The sequence below is a fragment of the Chiloscyllium plagiosum genome, unplaced genomic scaffold, assembly GCF_037043375.1.
Source record: "Chiloscyllium plagiosum isolate Xiang-an unplaced genomic scaffold, Cpla_swu_hap1 HiC_scaffold_27, whole genome shotgun sequence".
Lineage (NCBI taxonomy): Eukaryota > Metazoa > Chordata > Chondrichthyes > Orectolobiformes > Hemiscylliidae > Chiloscyllium > Chiloscyllium plagiosum.
Window position 1 is genome coordinate 21898774 of NW_028270165.1, and position 19110 is coordinate 21917883.

The 19110-nt window shown below is 46.6% G+C and overlaps 1 protein-coding gene across 1 annotated transcript in view; it reads right to left on the bottom strand.

Moving 5' to 3' along the window:
* Nucleotides 1-153: 153 nt before the first annotated feature.
* Nucleotides 154-19110, bottom strand: part of LOC148143409 (uncharacterized) — a 204486-nt gene continuing 185529 nt past the window's right edge. The window contains 1 exon segment of the mRNA XM_087975188.1: nucleotides 154-376. Coding sequence (XP_087831314.1) covers nucleotides 154-376 — 223 coding nt within the window.

Consider the following 19110-nt stretch of genomic DNA (forward strand, 5'->3'; position numbering starts at 1 on the left):
TTGCTGCAAGTCAACTATCGAACACCAGAATGAAAAAGAAATGGGAAAAGTGGTGAGAACGACAGTTATACTCACAAATGTTAGACAGAGGAAGGAAGTTACAGTCTGTGGTGAGGTTTAATATTATTAAGAGAGAAAGGAACAGCAGCAGCTTCAGAGCTCACGGTCCAACTTCCACATTTCGACAATGACTAATTGCCTGGACGACCAAACTCCTTCCGGTCCTCCAAGATTCTCCATTGGTCCATGGTAAGGAGCTCGCACACCATTTCTGCAGTCAACCAGGAGTATGCGCAATGCTTTGCTGACACCAGCGGACATGCGCAGTGCTTGCTGACACTGTGGAGCATGCTCAGTATGCTCTGTCGCGATGCTGCTGTTAATGACAAATTTTAAAGTTAAAAATCACACAATACCTGGTTCTAGTCCAACAAACTTTTTTGAAAGCGCTAGCTGTCGGAGTGCTGCTCCTGTGTCAGGCAGTTGTGGAGTATAAGATCACAAGACAGAATTTATGACCTTAAGGAGAAAGCTCGAGCTTCCGAACAAGTCTTTTGGAGTACAACCTGGTATTGTGTGATTATTAACTTTATACACTCCAGCCCAACACTGACACCTCTAAATCATGACAAACTTTTAAGTGTCCAAATGCGAAAACGAGAGAAAATTGCCGAAGCCATTTTTTTTTGCTGAAATGTCTTTTCCCTGTGCCTGTGCATTTTATTCTTTTTGGATTTTGTCTGGCTGCTCAACGTTTCTGTATTTACCCCAGGGTAGAGGTATTCCAAAGCTGGAGGTAATAGGTTTAGGGTGAGGGGAGTGGGAAGATTTGAAAATATTTAAAATACTAGGAATAGAATATTCACCGCTTCCAGGGCGAAAGTAATGACTGCAGATGCTGGAGATTAGAGCGCGGTGCTGGTAAAGCACAGCAGGTCAGGAAGCATCCGAGGAGCAGGAGAATCGACGTTTCCGGCATAAGCCCTTCACCTTGTCCTCTCCAATGTGGGTTGTGTAACTGCTTAATCATTTCTAGTGGCTGAGCAGAGGCTTATAGGCAAGTTTGGAACACATGAGGATGGCCTCAGCCGAGACCTTGATTTCATGTCACACGACAGGAGACCCAGCTACACGATACACACACACTCTCTCTCACACACACACTCTTACACACTGGCACGCTCGCGCACACCCTCCCTAACAGACACGCTCTCCCTTAGACATACACAAATACACCCCACACACTCACGGCCACGCATACACCCTCTTACATGTTATATTCCATCACACACACACTTTACCCAGCACACACACGCGCGCACACACGCTCTCTCTTATGCATGCACTTACACACAGCAGTCTTTGGGGTGAATTTGCATTTGCAGGATTATATATTTGGAAGTAGAACCCGTCTGACTCAAGATTGGGTTACAGACATACTATAACCTCTCAGCTTTCATGTGTTGTCTGACCTGAGGTGTCACCTCCTTTTATAAAACATTATGTTACCAGGAGAATGTGACTGAAAAGAAGTTCTGGAATTTGCATATTAATGAACCGAAATCTGTAACCGATTTTAAAAGGTGAAAGACTTAACAGCAATCTAGATTTCTTCAATATATCATTTATGTTGCATGGCACTATAATTTTTGCTATATATTCTGTGTCTTATGATCCTATTCCGCAGCTACCTGATGAAGCAGCAGCGTTCCGAAACCCAGTGCTTCCAAATAGACCTGTTGAACTATACCCTGGTGTTTGTGTGATTTTTAAACTTTGTTTCCAGTGAATACAGCCCACACTTCCCACTGTTGCCAGTAAACGTTGCAATGCCAATGAAACAATGAACCTGCAGTACTGAAAATTTGACAATTTCTAACAATATTAGCTACTCATTCACTGCTCCTTCTGAGATATGACATTGGAAACTTAGTGCTGGAAGCTGAAAGCAATGAGCAACTTTAAAACAAAAACCTGTTGGATCTCACGGCTTTCAACAAGCATTTAAGCCTAGCAGTAAGTTCAGGTAATTTCTACATCTCCCCAATTTTGTTACAGCTTCAAATCTCCCAGCAAAAAGGTGCACAAAAAGTAGTTTTTAAAAAAAAGATCAAGCTCAAAGTGCACACACTCCCCCAACTCCCCCCACCCCCACTCTCTTTATTATTGGTCAGCTGAGATGTTGCTTTGGAACTGGATCCCTGGTACAGCCGGGTAAAGCATGCAGCTGGGACGACTGAGTGAACCCTTTCCCACAACAGCAGGCTCCTTCCCTAAAAAGGACATGAGTGAATCAGATGGGGAGTTTTCCCCTGAAACTGGTTTCATCCTTAGAATCTGAAGTCCAGATTACTCACTGAATTCCAATTCTGCCATCTGCCGCGGCAGGATTCTAACCTGGGAGCCCCCAGTGGCATTCAGCCATGACTCGTTCAATTCCCCCTGCGATGGCACGTGAACTCACTGGTGCCTCCGCAGGTGGGAGGAGCAGGTGAAGCCCTTCTGGCATTTACAGCAGGTGAATGGCCTCTCTCCAGTGTGGACCCGCTGGTGGGTCAGCAATGCAACTGACTGAGTGAACCCTCTCCTGCACATGGGGCACGTAAATAGCTTCTCTCCCTTGTGGACCCACTCGTGCGTCTGCAGATGGCAGATCCGACTGAACCCCTTCCTGCACACTGAGCAGGTGAATGGCCTCTCCCCGGTGTGAATGCATCTGTGGGTTTCCAGCAGGGATGGGGAAGGGAATCCCTTCACACTGTTCCCACATTTCCACGGTTTCCCCGTTGGGGGAGCTTTCCTTGTGTTGCTTTGGATTTGAAATTACAAACAGAACGGGGACATAGTCTTTCCCACCGTGAGGGGTGAGATTTTGATTCCTCCAAGCTGAGTAAATGGTTTGAAGCACTTTTCACAGTCAGCGCACGGAATCTCCCTTATTCGGTGTCTCAGTATTCTTCCTGCCGCACCAGTGTCCAAAATCTTTCAAGCAAACAAAAGCAATCATGCCTTCTTGATTTGAATGGCTGCTGATATTCAAGTCCCAATCAATCAAATGGTGTTTTAAAAAATTCTCAAGGTCAAGGACCAGGCTCGCAGGAAAGTAGTCTGACACAGAACAAACAGCCAAGAGGCGAGTCTGCTAGAATATAAGTGTTTTATTCCCCGCAGTGTCACCACAACCAGTCTCGTACTTACAACGGGTCTGGCTTATACTCACTCTACATGTTACCAAAACTGGGAGCCGTCAGTTCTCGTAGAGCGGTTGCCAACAACCCACGCTCGGCGGTTAAACGTAACCCCGGAGCAGACTCTACCGAACTGGAGACTTCTCCAGCTGATATACTCTTTTCCAGATATAAACATTCATGTGAACAGCAGAGCAAGGCTAAAAAACACATTCCATTCTGGTTACATACAGATAAGAAGATTCACACGGGAAGGTGTATAACAAGATTCACACGGGACTAAGCGACACCTTCCATTTTCGGTTAGAGCAGAGCAAGGCTAAAAAACACATTCCATTCTGGTTATTCACACGGGAAGGTGTATAACAAGATTCACACGGGACCAAGCGACACCTTCCATTTTCGGTTAGATTCACACATGTATTGGGACACAATTTTAACCCTTTCACCACATTCCACTGCTTGGCCCAATACATGTGTTGCATAATGATTCACACATGTATTGGGACATAATTTTACACCACATTCCACTGCTTGACCCAATACATGTGTTACATTATGCCCATATGTATTCTTTCTAACAAGCGCCTACGTACACGCCAAATATACAAGCAAGTCAGGACATTACAGCATGTTAAAATCACCAGGACCGCTACCAGGATCGACAAGGGTGGGAACAGGAATGTCCCCGCAGTGGAGGACATACCACTCAATATGTCCCACCAATGATGAGCTGACTCCACGTCCACTACACGGGCAGCATGTACTACCTCCTGTCCATGTATAAAGGTAGACACCGTAACCTTGGTGACATTGGTTTGATGCTTTCGTAATATCTGCTTAAGCTCCTCGGATCGGTCCAATGCTCGCTTAAACCGATCCAGGGAAATGTTCCAGGGATTCCTCAGCACTTTCCACTGCACCTTGGTAAAGTGGCGAGCACTGCTATAAGTGGTCAACAAATAGGTGTGATTCTGCCAGTGCCACTGATAGACATTTGAGAGGCATCCCGAGAACGGTGCTGAGGGAAGCATAGGATGTGGATTATTGGTAACCACACAGAGCGTGTGTGGCCCAATCTGCCACATCATGTCCCTTGGAGTCTCAACAGTCCATTCGCACAGGGCCGTTCCCTTAGTCAAGCAAGGGTCCCGATACCTGTCCATCAGTAGGCAAGTTTTCCCCTGATCAGTCTGTTCACAAGCGGACAGATCATAGGTAATATTGGTATCTGGGCTAAACCACTGTCCCCTTGTCTTCAGAAAATAATATCCAGAAGATGTAATCACTGGTAATACATAATATCGACAGACCGTAACAGTGTGGGTTACATTCATGGTAACAAAGTATCCGTTACACATAGTTGCGTTACACCATGTTCGCTCTGGATGGGTTATCATCCACAATTTCTCAGATACATTCCATAGTCCCCTCCACGCCTGTACATTGGGGGATGTTACCACACGCAAAAAGCGTTCTTTCTGTATTTGAGCATGCAACATTTGAATATGACAGGCAGTCCAATTTAACTGAGCCGTAATGTTCTCAAACAGTTCCTGAGTGGCGCCCCAGACATCCAGTTCCCATTGCAGAGATCGTATCATTATTTCAGCTGTCTCTCCTTGAGTCATCATTACGGATGGCATCCACCTTCCAATAGTATGTAGTCCTTGTGAGGTGGCCTGTCCCGCTTTCCATTGGGCTGACCCATCTACGAATCAAGCCGTGGCTTGTTCATCCGGGGTCAGTTCATCATACCGTTTTCCCATCTTAACGGGTGATTCCTTGTATTCAATCACCTCAAACCGCTTTTCCCCTTCCTCAGGGGCCTCCGCCACTTGCTCATGTAGGACTGACACTCCTTTCTGTCCAGTCCGCACTCTCTCCGACACATACCATTTCCATTTAATGATGCTGCTCTCTTGGGCAGTTCCTATTCGGTGGGTAGTGGGGTCACTAAGTACCCACGGAAGAATAGGGATAGCTGTTCTCATGATCACTTCATGTCCAATGGTCAGGGCTTCGGTTTCCACCAAGCCCCAGTAGCATGCTAATAACTGTTTCTCAAAGGGGGTATACCGTTCCCCTGCCGGGGGTAATTTTCGGGACCAAAATCCCAGTGGCTTACGGGTTCTTTCCTGTTTTTGCCATAAGCTCCAATTGGCATAATCCCCCTGTGCTGAGACTTGCAGTTCTACAGGTCCTGACTGTATCTTTCCCAAGGATACAGCTTGCTGTATCGCTTGCTTGGCCATTTCAAATGCAGTTTGATGGACCTCCGTCCATTCGAACGCTGCCTTTTTCCTCGTAACTCGATACAAAGGTTTTAAAATTTGTCCTAAATGGGGAATATGCTGTCTCCAGAATCCGAATAACCCAATAAATTGCTGCACGTCCTTCTGGGTGTGAGGGACGGCAAAGACCTGAATCTTATTTTTAGCTTTCGCAGTGATTTCCCTTTCCCCCTTGTTCCACACGATTCCTAAGAATTTTACCGTTTGTGAGGGACCCTGGATTTTGGCTGGGTTGATCTCCCACCCATATCCTCGCATATGTTGAACCAGTTGGTCCAGCAATTCCTGAACCTGCTTCTGACTTGTCCCCTGTATCATCATATCGTCAATATAGTGCGAGATCATCACTTCGTCAGGCACTTTAAAGGCAGCCAAGTGTTCTGCAACTATCCGGTGGCAGATAGTAGGGCTATGCAGATATCCTTGAGGCAGTCGCGTGAACGTGAATTGTCTACCCTCCCAAGTGAATGCGAACTGTTCCTGCCTATCTTCGGGAATAGGAATTGTGAAGAAGGCATTAGCCAAATCAATTACTCCGTACCACACCCCTGGATGATGTTGGATTCGTCCTATAATAGTGACGGCATCCGGGACCGCTGCCGTCAAGGCCGGAGTGTGACGGTTTAGTTGCCGATAATCTACCGTCATCCGCCATGACCCATCGGCTTTATGTACGGGCCATAAGGGGTTATTCCACGCCGTGGTGCATGTCCTAAGCACTCCCGCTTCCAAATAATCCTTAATTGTGGCGGATATTTCTTTATGTCCGCCGGGAATCCTATACTGTCTAAGACTTATTACGCGATCGGCGATCGGGATGGGGAAGGGGTCCATTTTAACCTTTCCCACTAACACCGTCCTACAGCGCAAATTCATTTTCGTGATTCCAAATTCAAACTTCCCTTGTTGGAGGTGAAGTGTTAAACCGGCCAGAATGTCCATTCCCAGGATCCATTCTCTAACCGGTGTAATGATAATTGAATAAGTTTTAATGGGAATTGTACCTATCTTTAGGGGCAATTGTACTGTTTTTCCTTCAATCAGATTACCTCCCAGCCCAACCAGCGTGACTGGGGTTCCTTTAAACTTATGGGGCGTCCCATAGATTAAGGTGGCCTCCGCCCCTGTGTCCACTAGAGCCATAACGGTTTGGACGGATTTGCGCCAATAGATAGTCAATGATACATGAGGTCGAATGTCGTCTGCTGACCATTGGCTCGTTCGTGGGCAAACCCTTGGGGCTTGGCCCGATTCCTATTGTTCCTCCCATTCATCTTCCCCAGACAGCACTGGGTAAAGACGTTTGCCTCGTCCTTCTTTGTTCTTGCCTTTCTTACTAGGTTTCCGGCCACGCCTATCCACTTTATAACACTCTCGGAGGGGAGGCCGTACCTCCTCCTCCTCCTCGTCCTCCGAGGATTCCCACCGCTGGGAAGTGGAAGTTCTACCCCTTCGAGGCTCATTAACAACCGGACCCCGTGTCTGACATTTTTGTGTTAGTAATTCCACTAGGTCTTCCATAGTGGGTCGGGACTCCGTCTCTACCCGGGACACCTTCAGTCCCTTTCGTCTGCATAAGTCTTTTAATTCCGGTGTAGGTAGGCCATCAATCTCCGATGCTGGGACCTGCGCCCGTATCAAAGCTTGCCACAAAGCACGCCGTGAGGGGCCTTGGTTACTTCCTTGATTAGGGTTTACTTTTCCCCCTGCCCGAGCCTCAGGGCGACGCCCCTCCGTGCCCCCCTGAGAAGCACGGGTTGTGGGTCCCCAATCCCCCAAACCACCCATCTCCCTCATCATACTACGGGCATCTCCTAGGGTTTCTCCCCGTCCACTCAACATTATGGTTAATAACAGTGGTTTATAATGGGGGGGGGGGGGGAGCAGTCTTCACTAGGTGGTCTCTAGTCTGTCTACTAACATTTGTGTTATCTACCTCGTCCAGCACTCCCAGCAACAGGGCATCCCGCACACACAAACGGGTTAGCCTCTGAACCCCTTCCTTAATTGTTGTCCAAGTTCCTTCCAAGGGGGGCCAATCGGACGGGAAGGGATACTGTTCGGCCACTGCCCTGGCATACATCCCAAATAGGGTCCCCATACTGCGATCTATTACCATATCCTTGGCTTGGTTGCGGTACCCCAGGTCTATGGCAGCATCCTTTGCTAATCCACCAAACTTGGGAGCATCCTGATAGTCTACCTGCACTTGTTGCCCCCCTTCCTCGAGGAGCCGAATTAGCCATAGCTCTAACGGCTCCCCAGGATTACGTCGGGTTTTCTGGGTGATAAACAGCACCTCATCGGTAGTGAAGTCTTCCGTTAATTCAGAGAATTCTGCGGGAGGCTGAGCCCGCGGTAATTCATGCATAATTGCCTCCCCTTGTTCATTCCGTATAGGGTTTCCTTTCTCATCTAACATTACCTCCCGTTGCACTGGGAGACGTCTCTGAACCTGCTTTCTCCTAACCACTGGTTTAGCTTGGAGTACGGGTGGGTCCTCTTCGTACTGATCATCTAAATCTCCCCAAATGTTCCCATCCCAATGATCGATATCCCACCGATCCCCGTTATTTAACTGGGCTACAAACGCCCGTACTTGTACCGGGTCCGGGGTTCGAGGGACCTTCCTTTTCTCTTTCCGTTTCTTAGCAGACAGATACATAATAGTTCGTCCTGCTAGTTCAGTTAATGCTGTCAATTCAGCTTTTAACTTCATAATTTCCTGCCTCAACATAGAGGCATCTCCCGAACTGAGTCCCTGCTCATGTTTCAGGAGGGCTAATTCTGCTTCAGCTTTTTGGCGCTTGTCTGACTGTTGTCTACAAGCCGCCGCACAGGCCCACATCCTCCGCTGTACCCCAGGCAAGGGGTTCTTCGGCAGGACTGGGATCCTCTCAAGGGTGGACAGCAGCGACCCTGGGTTCCTACGCCCTCGGCCTCCCAGTCCTCCGGTCGCCCCCCACCATTTCTCAAACAAACTGCCACGCCATGCCACGGCCCATGCCATCCCGGGACGGTCGGGACCTCCAGAGTTTGTTCCTCTGGTTTCTTAGCCTTTTTCCAAAACATTGTTCTGTATCAAAATCTTTCCTCAATTGCGATTGATCCAGCCGACTAAGCCAAAATGTTTTAAAAAATTCTCAAGGTCAAGGACCAGGCTCGCAGGAAAGTAGTCTGACACAGAACAAACAGCCAAGAGGCGAGTCTGCTAGAATATAAGTGTTTTATTCCCCGCAGTGTCACCACAACCAGTCTCGTACTTACAACGGGTCTGGCTTATACTCACTCTACATGTTACCAAAACTGGGAGCCGTCAGTTCTCGTAGAGCGGTTGCCAACAACCCACGCTCGGCGGTTAAACGTAACCCCGGAGCAGACTCTACCGAACTGGAGACTTCTCCAGCTGATATACTCTTTTCCAGATATAAACATTCATGTGAACAGCAGAGCAAGGCTAAAAAACACATTCCATTCTGGTTACATACAGATAAGAAGATTCACACGGGAAGGTGTATAACAAGATTCACACGGGACTAAGCGACACCTTCCATTTTCGGTTAGAGCAGAGCAAGGCTAAAAAACACATTCCATTCTGGTTATTCACACGGGAAGGTGTATAACAAGATTCACACGGGACCAAGCGACACCTTCCATTTTCGGTTAGATTCACACATGTATTGGGACACAATTTTAACCCTTTCACCACATTCCACTGCTTGGCCCAATACATGTGTTGCATAATGATTCACACATGTATTGGGACATAATTTTACACCACAAATGGCTCTGTCAGAAGTTGATGGATCATTTGCTTTCAGATTTCTTTCTGCACATCTTCCTGCAAAATAAATCACAAAATAAGTGATCATGGTCAGTACAGTTAAATGAACATAACAAAGGTGGCAATTTCGGTCGATTTCCAGATGCCTGCTGATCACACATTATCCAGCACACAGAAACCTGAAAACACTTATGCAACCAGATAGCCTTAAGTGTGTTTGGAGGAAAACTTCATTTCAGTGACAATAGCATGGAATAAAGTGCCTAAAAAGGTGCTGGAAATGGAGCTGAATCAAGGATATGAAAATGAAATGTCAAGGCTGCTTGAGAAAAGAAAGCCAGTTAGATACTGAATGACTTCCTGCTGTCGGAGTAAATAAAAAAATGATGACAAAAAAGGACGTGACCCCATTACTACATTAGAAGGTGAATAATAATTGCAAAGAAACTTTTACAACAGCCAACAATATCAGATATACAAATGAAGCATCATACGTCTACATTTTATATCAATGCCCTCATCCCTTAAAGGCTGCTCAGTTCCATAAGAAATTACCCTTTTAACTGTGAACATGAGGAAAGAAGCAATCCTTTTCTCGGGTGCAAACTGTAAACCTGCCAAACTGAAGGAATACACTAGGAAAACGCTCTTACGAGAAAAAAAGAGTAGCTGAGCACCTTTGGAGACTCTGCTCCCTCCCTGGATTCAATCCAGTTGCTACAAGTGAACAGTGTTTCATCCACCCCATCTCCCCCTCCCTCCCCCTGTCCCACTCTCGGAGGATGGGGAATGGAAAGGGGGTGACATTGCTTTGCTCCAAGATGTTGCCCAGAGAGAGGGAGTTTCATTCTGAAACTGACAGGGCTGATCCCCGTTGTGACGTCAACAATGGAGGGCGTGCCGGACAGCTGCCCTGCAGTTGATGCACGTGTGGAGGGTAGTAAACTTTGCAAACTCCTACTCTCCTCGAAGTCAAGCAGTTTGAGTTCAAGCAATGGCTTTAATTTTAGGCTAGAAAACCTCCTCTGTGCCATGGGAACCCTCCTCCCATGGGGAATGCAGGTTTACAGATTCATAGTAACAGGAGGAGTCGGCCATTTAGGCCAAATCCTCCAACCCTGGCAACATCCTTGTAAATCATTTTGGAACCATTTCCAGTTTCACAACATCTTTCCGATAGGAAGCAGACCAAAATTACATGCAATATTCCAAAAGTGGCCTGACCAATGTTCTGTACAGTGGCAACATGAGCTCTCAATGTTTTTACTCGATACTCTGAACAATAAAGCAAAGCATAACAAACTCCTACTTCACTATCCTATCTGCATGCGATTCTACTTTTAAGGAGCTATCAACCTGCACTCCAAGGTCTCTTTGTTCAGCAACACTCCCGAGGACTTTACCAATAAGTGTAAAAGACCTGTACTGATTTGCTTTTCCAAAATGCAGAACCCCACATTTATCTACATTAACCTCAATCTGCCACTCAGCTCATTGGCCCATCTGATCAAAATCCCGTTGTAATCTGAGGTAATCTTCTTTGCATCCACTACACCTCCAATTTTGGTGTCATCTACAAACTTGGTAACTATACCTCCAATGTTTAGATCCAAATCATTTGTATAAATGACAAAAAGTAGTGGACCCAGCACCGATCCGTATTATGCACCACTGGTCACAGGCCTCCAGTCTGATAAGCAACCCTTCATCACCACCCTCTGTCTTCTGCCTTCGAGCCAGTTCTGTATCCAAATGGCTAGTTCTCCCTATATTCCATGAGATAAAACCTTGCTCACCTGTCTCCCATGAGGAACCTTGTTGACTGCCTTCCTGAAGTTAATATAGATCACGTCCACCGCTCTGCCTTCATCAATCCACTTTCTTACTGAGAGTCATAGAGATGTAGAGCATGTAAACAGACCCTTCTGTCCAACCCGTCCATGCCGTACTGATGTCCCAATCCAATCTAATCCCACCTGCCAGCACCCAGCCCATATTCCTCCAAATCCTTCCTATTCATATACCCATCCAAATGCTTCTTAAATGTTGCAATTGTACCAGCCTCCACCACTTCTTCTAGCAGCTCATTCCATACACGTATCATCCTCTGCGTGAAAAAGATGCTCCTTAGAGCCCTTTTATATCTTGCCTCTCTCACTCTAAACCTATGCCCTCTAGTCCTGGACTCCACCATCCCAGATAAAAGCCTTTGTCTATTTGTCCGATCCATGCCTCTCATAATTATGTTAAACCTCTATAAGGTCACCCCTCAGCCTCCGACGCTTCAGGGAAAACAGCCCCAGCCTGTTCAGCATCTTCCTGTAGCTCAGATCCTCCAACCCTGGCACATCCTTGTAAATCTTTTCAAGTTTCACATCTTTTGGATAGGAAGGAGACCAGAATTGCACGCAATATTCCAACAGTGGCCTAACCAATGTCCTGTACAGCCGCAACATGACCGCCCAACTCCTGTACTCAATACTCTGACCAATAAACGAAAGCATACCAAACGCCTTCTTCACTATCCTATCAACCTGTGACTCCACTTTCAAGGAGCTATGAACCTGCACTCCAAGCTCTCTTTGTTCAGCAACACTCCTTAGGACCTTACCATTAAGTGTATAAGTTCTGCTAAGATTTGCTATCCCAACATGCAGCACCTCGCATTTATCTGAATCAAACTCCTTCTTCAGAAAACTCAATCAAGTTTGTCAGACATGATTTCCCACGGACAAAACCATGCTGACAATCGCTAATCAATTCTTGCTTTTCCAAATGCATGTAATCCTATCTGCCAGGATTCTCTCCAACAACTTGTCTCCCACGGATGTTAGGCTTTCTGGTCTTACGTTCCCTGGCTTTTCATTACCACTTTCTTAAATAGTGGCACCACATTAGCCACCCTCCAGTCCTCTGACACCTCACCTGTTACTATCGATGATACAAATATCTCAGTAAGAGGCCGAGCAATGATTTCCCTGGCTTCCCACAGAGTTCTAGGGTACACCTGATCAGGTCCTGGGGATTTATCCATTTTTATGCATTTCAATACCTCCTCCTCTGTAATATGAACATTTTCCAACATGTCACAGTCTATTTCCCCACAGTCTATATCTTCCATGCCCTTCTCCACGGTAAACACAAATGCAAAATAATCATTCAGCATCTCCTCCATCTACTGAAGTTCCACATATAAGCCGCCTTGCTGATCTTTAAGGGACAATATTCTCTCCCTTATTTCCTTTTTGTCCTTAATGTATTTTTAAGAACACTGGATTCTCCTTAACTCTATTTGCCAAAGCTATCTCATGTCCCTTTTTTGCCCTCATGATTTCTCTCTTAAGTATGCTCGTACTGCCTATATACTCTAAGGATTCACTCAATCTCTCTGACGTATGCTTCCTTGTTTTTCTTAACCAAAATCTTATTTTCTCTAGTCATCCAGCATTCCCCAACCTACTCGCTTTTCCTTTCACCCTAATTGGAATAAACTGTGTCTGGACTCTTGTTATCTCATGTCTGAAGGCTTCCCATTTTCCAGCAGTCCCTTAACCTGCGAACATCTGCCGCCAATCAGCTTTTGAAAGATTTTGCTTAATACCTGAATCTTCCTCCAATTTAGAACTTCAACTTTTAGGTCTGATATATTATTTTCAATCACTATTTTAATGTTAATAGAATTGGGGTTGTTGGCCGTTAGGTTTTGCACCCTCTCCAGTATGTACATCCTCATTGTGAATTAGAAAAATTCCTTGTACACACTTAACAAATTCCTCTATTTGGCAGATAGGTAAATGGGCAGGAGTTATGCCTTGGGTCCAATCTTCCTTCATTCCCATCACCCAACCCCCAATCCCACCCCAATAGTCCAATGGCATTTACCCCTGCAACTGGCGAATGTGTGACACCAGTCCATTTATCTATTCCCTCCTCGCTATACAAGGGGCCAAACTTACCTTCCAGGTGAAGCGGCACTTTACCTGCACTACCCACAACCCAGTGTACTGCATTTGCTGCTCACAATATGGGCTCATCGACATTGGGGAAAACCAAGCATAAACTGGGTGACTACTTCGCAGAACATCTACGTTCTGCCCGCAAAAAAGACCCTGACCTTCCAATTCCACACCCCACCCTGTCCCTGGCCAACATCTCTGTCTCAGGTTTGCTGTATTGTCCCAGCGATGCTCAGCAGTAGAACGAAGAGCACCGAATATGACACTTGGGTACCATACATCCCTCCGGTCCCAATATCGAATTCAATAATTCTAGGGCCTGAACCCCATAGTATCCTCGTCCCTACCACACACACCAAGCCTTGTTATCACACAGTCTGTCATTCCACACTACTTAGCCACGAACAGTCACCATTAACAGTCATTCACCCTCCCACGCAGATCGTTATCAACTCCTTTTTCTGTCCAACAGTTCTTCCCTCGCTTTGGGCTCTGTCCTGATCTCCGCCTTCCTCCCACAATATCTCCTGCATATAAACCGACATTTTCCCAATCACCATCAGTTCTGTGGAAGGGTCACCGGCAACTCCTGTTTTTTGTTTCTGATATACAGCATCCACAGTTCTTTCAGCTTTTTATTGAGAGAGAGTTGGAAATTTTTTCGAGAGACAGAAAGAGAGGGGTGAGAGACAGACCAGATATGAACTGTTGTTCTCCATTCTTACTCATAACGGAAAATCATTGTAGTGCTATCACTTCCCTTCAGCATGAATGGAGGTCACGGCGCATCCGTGAGCTGGTTGCGCAGCAGTAACACGTCTGACACCAGATCAGAAGGTTCCTTGTTCAAATCACGGCAGGCTCACTTAAATCAACTTCTTACATTCCAAATCAAGAAAGGAACACTTTCACTCCGTGCATCTCTTCAGCCAAATCTTCTTTGCGGAAACTTTCGATCACATGTGAAGCTTTGCTGTCGCTTTGATTTGTGAACCCTGTGTCAGGGAGGTGGTGTGCCCATTGTCTGGGTAAATGCTCAGCTCCCCGCAATGTGAGAAGTAAAACACAAACTGTTCATCACGGGATTTAAACACACAGCCGCTTCGTTCAGTTGGTGACCACGCGGTGTGAATAACATTATACCGATATTTTTACAATAAAATCTAGAAATTGCCAACTTTGTGTTTCCATCTATCAGGAGGTCCCAGCTCCTTCTGTCATAGCAGAGTGACAGCGAGTTCAGATAGAAATGTTTCCCACCAACAGCAAAACCTTTCCTCTCACTGGACACAGTTAAAATTATCTTTATTCAACAGAAGGAGCGGAAACTACAGTCTGACGGCCCCTCTCCATATTAACGGTGAGCCTGAATTTCATAAACGGTGTCAGTAAAATCCAGTGGCGGACACTGATTTAGTTCAATCTGTTTTTTTCCCAAGCGTAATTCACCGAGAGGATGCTGCTGTGTGAAACAGCGTGGGGAATTAATGCAGGGCCTCCTGCGCATGGGACACACCGCAACTGATGTGTTTCACCTTCACCAGTTTATTCCTATCTCGGAGAAGAGAGGTTTGATGATTCGGATCATAGCAGGCCGACAGAAAACAGGAGAAGAGCACGCAGACCTTCACAAGCTTGTCTCCACAGCTGGGTCATCGTGGCCCGTGTATCAGTATGGGATAGTAATCTGCATCTACTGACAGGAAGCACAGCAAATTGGAGTGCTGGTGGGACTATCACACAAGAGAAAACGGCTTCGACCTATCAACTGGAGTGGCTCACAATGCGCAACTCCGCTCACCTCAACTGAATAACTGTAAACAAATTACTCAGTGATTCAAAGGAATACTCGGTTTTGAATCTGCATTGTGGAATGGACCTTCGAGAATGACGTCAACACACCTTCATTGCTGTGATGGAGTATCCTGTTGGGCAGAATATATCTGTTGTCAAATTTCCTACGTTCTGTTGGTCCAATTCTGATTTCACTGAGAATCATGAAATGTGGGACAGCGCAGACTGAGGCTACGCAGCCCACCTTTGCTCTGCTGGTTTAAAACAATATGTAATTAAGTGTCTCATTCTGTCGCCTTCTCCCTGTAAATCTGCATATTGTTACATTGAACATGCCCACCGAATTCCCTTTTGTGTCCATTTAATCTGCCTCTTCGTAACTGTCAGACAAAGACTTACTGACCCCACTCCCTGTGTGAAAACGGTCTTCCTAATGTCACTTTTACTTATTTTCCTGATGACTTTAAATCTCTGCCAAATCATTCTCGATCCTTTCAGGCCTGGGAGCATTTTCACTGCATTATTTCCTCTGTCTAAAACCCTCATGACGTGGAAAACTTCAATCAGGCCAGCTTTCAGCCCTCTGTTCTCCAAAGAGAGCTGCCACAAACTTTCCAATCTCCCTTCATTGCTGACATTCCTCAGGACGGTAACATTCACGGTAACCTGTTCAGCGCTTCCTGAAGTATCATCCTCAGAATTGAGCGTAATACAGGTGGAGGATTCATTCAGACTCGGATTGCGCGGGCGAAAAATCTGCAATACTTGTTTTCACTTTCAACAAATGTTTCCCTTCGCCATGTTCACTGCAATGGCAGCTCTGCGCCGTCCCTAATTCAGGCCGTCCGATCTTATTTGACGAAGCGGCTTTTTGAGAAAATTCGTCGGGCATTTTTGCTCAGGTCAATTTAAGGAATGATGGTTCGCCTGGGTTGGGAACACGGGAACTCTCACACGGCAAATATAAACTCAGAGAGTAATGTACACTGGAGACTCTGAGCCAGCTGAAACTTGCTCAGTGCGAAATACATTCCAGTTTTCTCCAAGAATTTCAAGCAGCAAAGAGTTTCCAGAGCATCTGCTTGTCATTCTGTCCCCGGGGCGCTGATGTTTGTCTCATCCCCAGGAAGTGATATGTCTCCGCTGGCGGATAATTAAACCAATTTGTTTCTACTCGTACGCTTTTCTGGAGGGAGGGTAGAGTCCATTCGCACTTCTGCTCTTTATCTCCCAATCCTTTAGGGTGAGAGGTGTCACTTACACTAATGCGTGGGAAGTGAGTAACTTTGATTGTGAATTTCCTCCAAAGATGCTGTGCTGACGGGGCAGAGAGAAATGGACATCGAAGACTCTTCCCTGAAGTAAATTCATATGAGCACATTGTTGTGCAGCCTGCTTGGTGTTCAGAATTTGTCTTCAAGCAGCAATCTTACGGAAAGTCTATTGCAAAGTGGACATCGCTTTCATCGCTGCGACCACGCAGCATTTAACATCTGAGCCCCAAGTGCCTCAGATGAAAAGAATCCGAGTGAAACCTTCACTCACTGAGAGTCATCCCACGGCCTTGAGCTGCGGAACTGCAGACAGTTCAACACGGAAGGGATGATTAAAAATGAACCATTGTCGCTCCCTCAGCCTCTCTGTCCCAGAGACAGGCAGTGGGACGGCAGAAACACGTAGCATCATTCTCTCGCCGAGAGAGGCGGTCCAGTCCATCGTGTCCACGACGACTCTCTGCCACTTTGCTCTCTCTGAAATGATTCACAATCGGTGATATCTGTCCGAATACTAAGGGACTGTGTCTGAGTGGTGATACAGTTTCTGACATGCTGATCGTCTTGTCATCCACGTCCGAACCGGCGAGGCGAATTATGGCAGGCAAGGCACGAAAGCACAAGGTATGCGTCTCAGCTCATTGGCATCTCAGACAAGTGGTTTTGCGATTCAATTCAGAGGAAACCGACGAAGAACAGGAGAAGACCACTCAGACCTCCAAAAGCAAGTTACTTGAACGGTGTGAGTTTCGCGAGAGTATCGGTATGATTCGGGGCATTCAGACACACAGGAATTCGTTGAAAGGCAAGATGCTGAACGGAGTACCATCACTCTGGAAAGTCGCTCCAGGAGACATTGAACAAAAAGAGAGGATGGTTCCGAACCAACGACCTCTGGGTTATGGGCACAGCACGCTCCCGCTGCGCCACCCTGCTCCTGCATACAGTGCCGTTTTCCACAGGTCCCTTCAGCCGTTCGTCTGGCGCGTGGCATGCACGTTCGAGACTGATGTCAAAGTTCTCCACTGCTGTCGTCTTATATGGTGTTGCGCAGACGTATGGAGGCTGTGCAAATATAAACTTTTTCTAACTTCCCACATTGTGTTGGTCGAACTGTGATTTCACTCTGAATAGATGCCATGCGGCCCACCTTCGCTCTGCTGGGTCGACACAGTAAGTAAATGTGGGTCTCTATTCGTTTCATTCTCTTGCCTTCTCCATGTAATTCTGCACATTGTTACTTTAAGCATGACCACCGGATTCCCGTTTGCGTCTAATGAATCTGCCTCTTTGTCAGTGTCAGTTAGGGATTGACTGACCCCAACCACTCCCTGTACGAAAGCGTTCTTCCTAATGTCACTTTTGGTTCTTTTCCCCATGACTTTAAAACTCTGCCGAATCGTTGCCGATGCTTTCAGGCGTGGGACATTTTGACTACATTACTTTCTCTGTCTCAACTTCACATGACTTGGAAAGCTTCAATCGGGCCAGATTTCAAACTTCTGTTCTCCCAGGAGAGCTGTCCTAAATTTCCAATCGACCCTCATCGCTGACATCCATCAAACACCGCACCATTCAACCTCTTCAACGCTATCTCCAATCATTTCGCTTCGCTGCTTTCTGTCCCATTGGTACGCCAGGGAACCCAACCTCGTTTAACGAAGGTGCTTTTCTGAGAAAATTAAACAGGCACTTTTGCACAAGTCATGAAACGCGGGCCCGTCGGGCATTTAAACCCGGAGGTCTCGCATGTCTGCGTCGATGCAAACCCAAAGGTTGAATCACACCCCTAGACCAACAAGCCAAACAGAATGCCTTCCTGCGCCCCCGCTCTTCCTCTTGAACCAGCTGAGTCTTGCTCAGAGTGAAGTATAGTTGACATTGAACAGGCTTGGGCTATTTTCTCGGGAACGTCGGAGGCTGAAGGGTGACTTTAAGGAGGTTTCCAAAATTATGAGGGGCATGGATAGGATAAATAGGCAAAGTCTTTTCCCTGGGGTCGGGGAGTCAAGAACTAGAGGGCATAGATTTAGGGTGAGAGGGGAAAGATATAAAAGAGACCTAAGGGGCAACATTTTCACGCAGAGGGTGGTGCGTGCATGGAATGAGCTGCCAGAGAAAGTGGCGGAGGCTAGTACAATTGCAACATTTCAGAGGCTTTTGGATGGATATATGAATAGGAAGGGTTTGGAGGGATATGGGCCGGGTGCTGGCAGGTGGGACTAGATTGGGGTGGGATATCTGATCAGCATGGACGGGTTGGACCGAAGGGTCTGTTTCCACGCTGGACATCTCTATGACTCTATGAACAGCTGCTTCTCATTCTGTATCTCTGCTGCCATTTGCCCGTCCCCAGGAACCGGGCCCTCTCTATTGGCAGAAAATTAAACCGTTTTCTTTCTAAACTTTTCTCTGACACCGGAGTGACCAGTGACAAGCATTGCCCTCCTCAACATAGGGTACAGAGAACAGGAGAAGACCCCGCAGACCTCCACGAGTGTGTCATCTCAACTGTGCACATTGGGCCTGTGCATCAATGTGAAATATTTACGTCGAAGTTTTTTGGGAAGCAAATGAGAAGGCGAGGTGCACAACAGTGCGCCGTTGTACGGGAAAGCTGCTAAAGACGACATTGAGTGAATAGGAAAGATGGTTTCCCTTCTGGGTTATGCTCCCATCACGCCCCGGCAGACATATCGCCGGCAAGCAAATATTAACTCTGTCTAAATTGCCACATTCTGTTTTTATGATCCGTGACTTCACACAGACGCACAATTGACGTGCTCCCTCCTGAATATCCTTCCAGGCTCGAACATACCT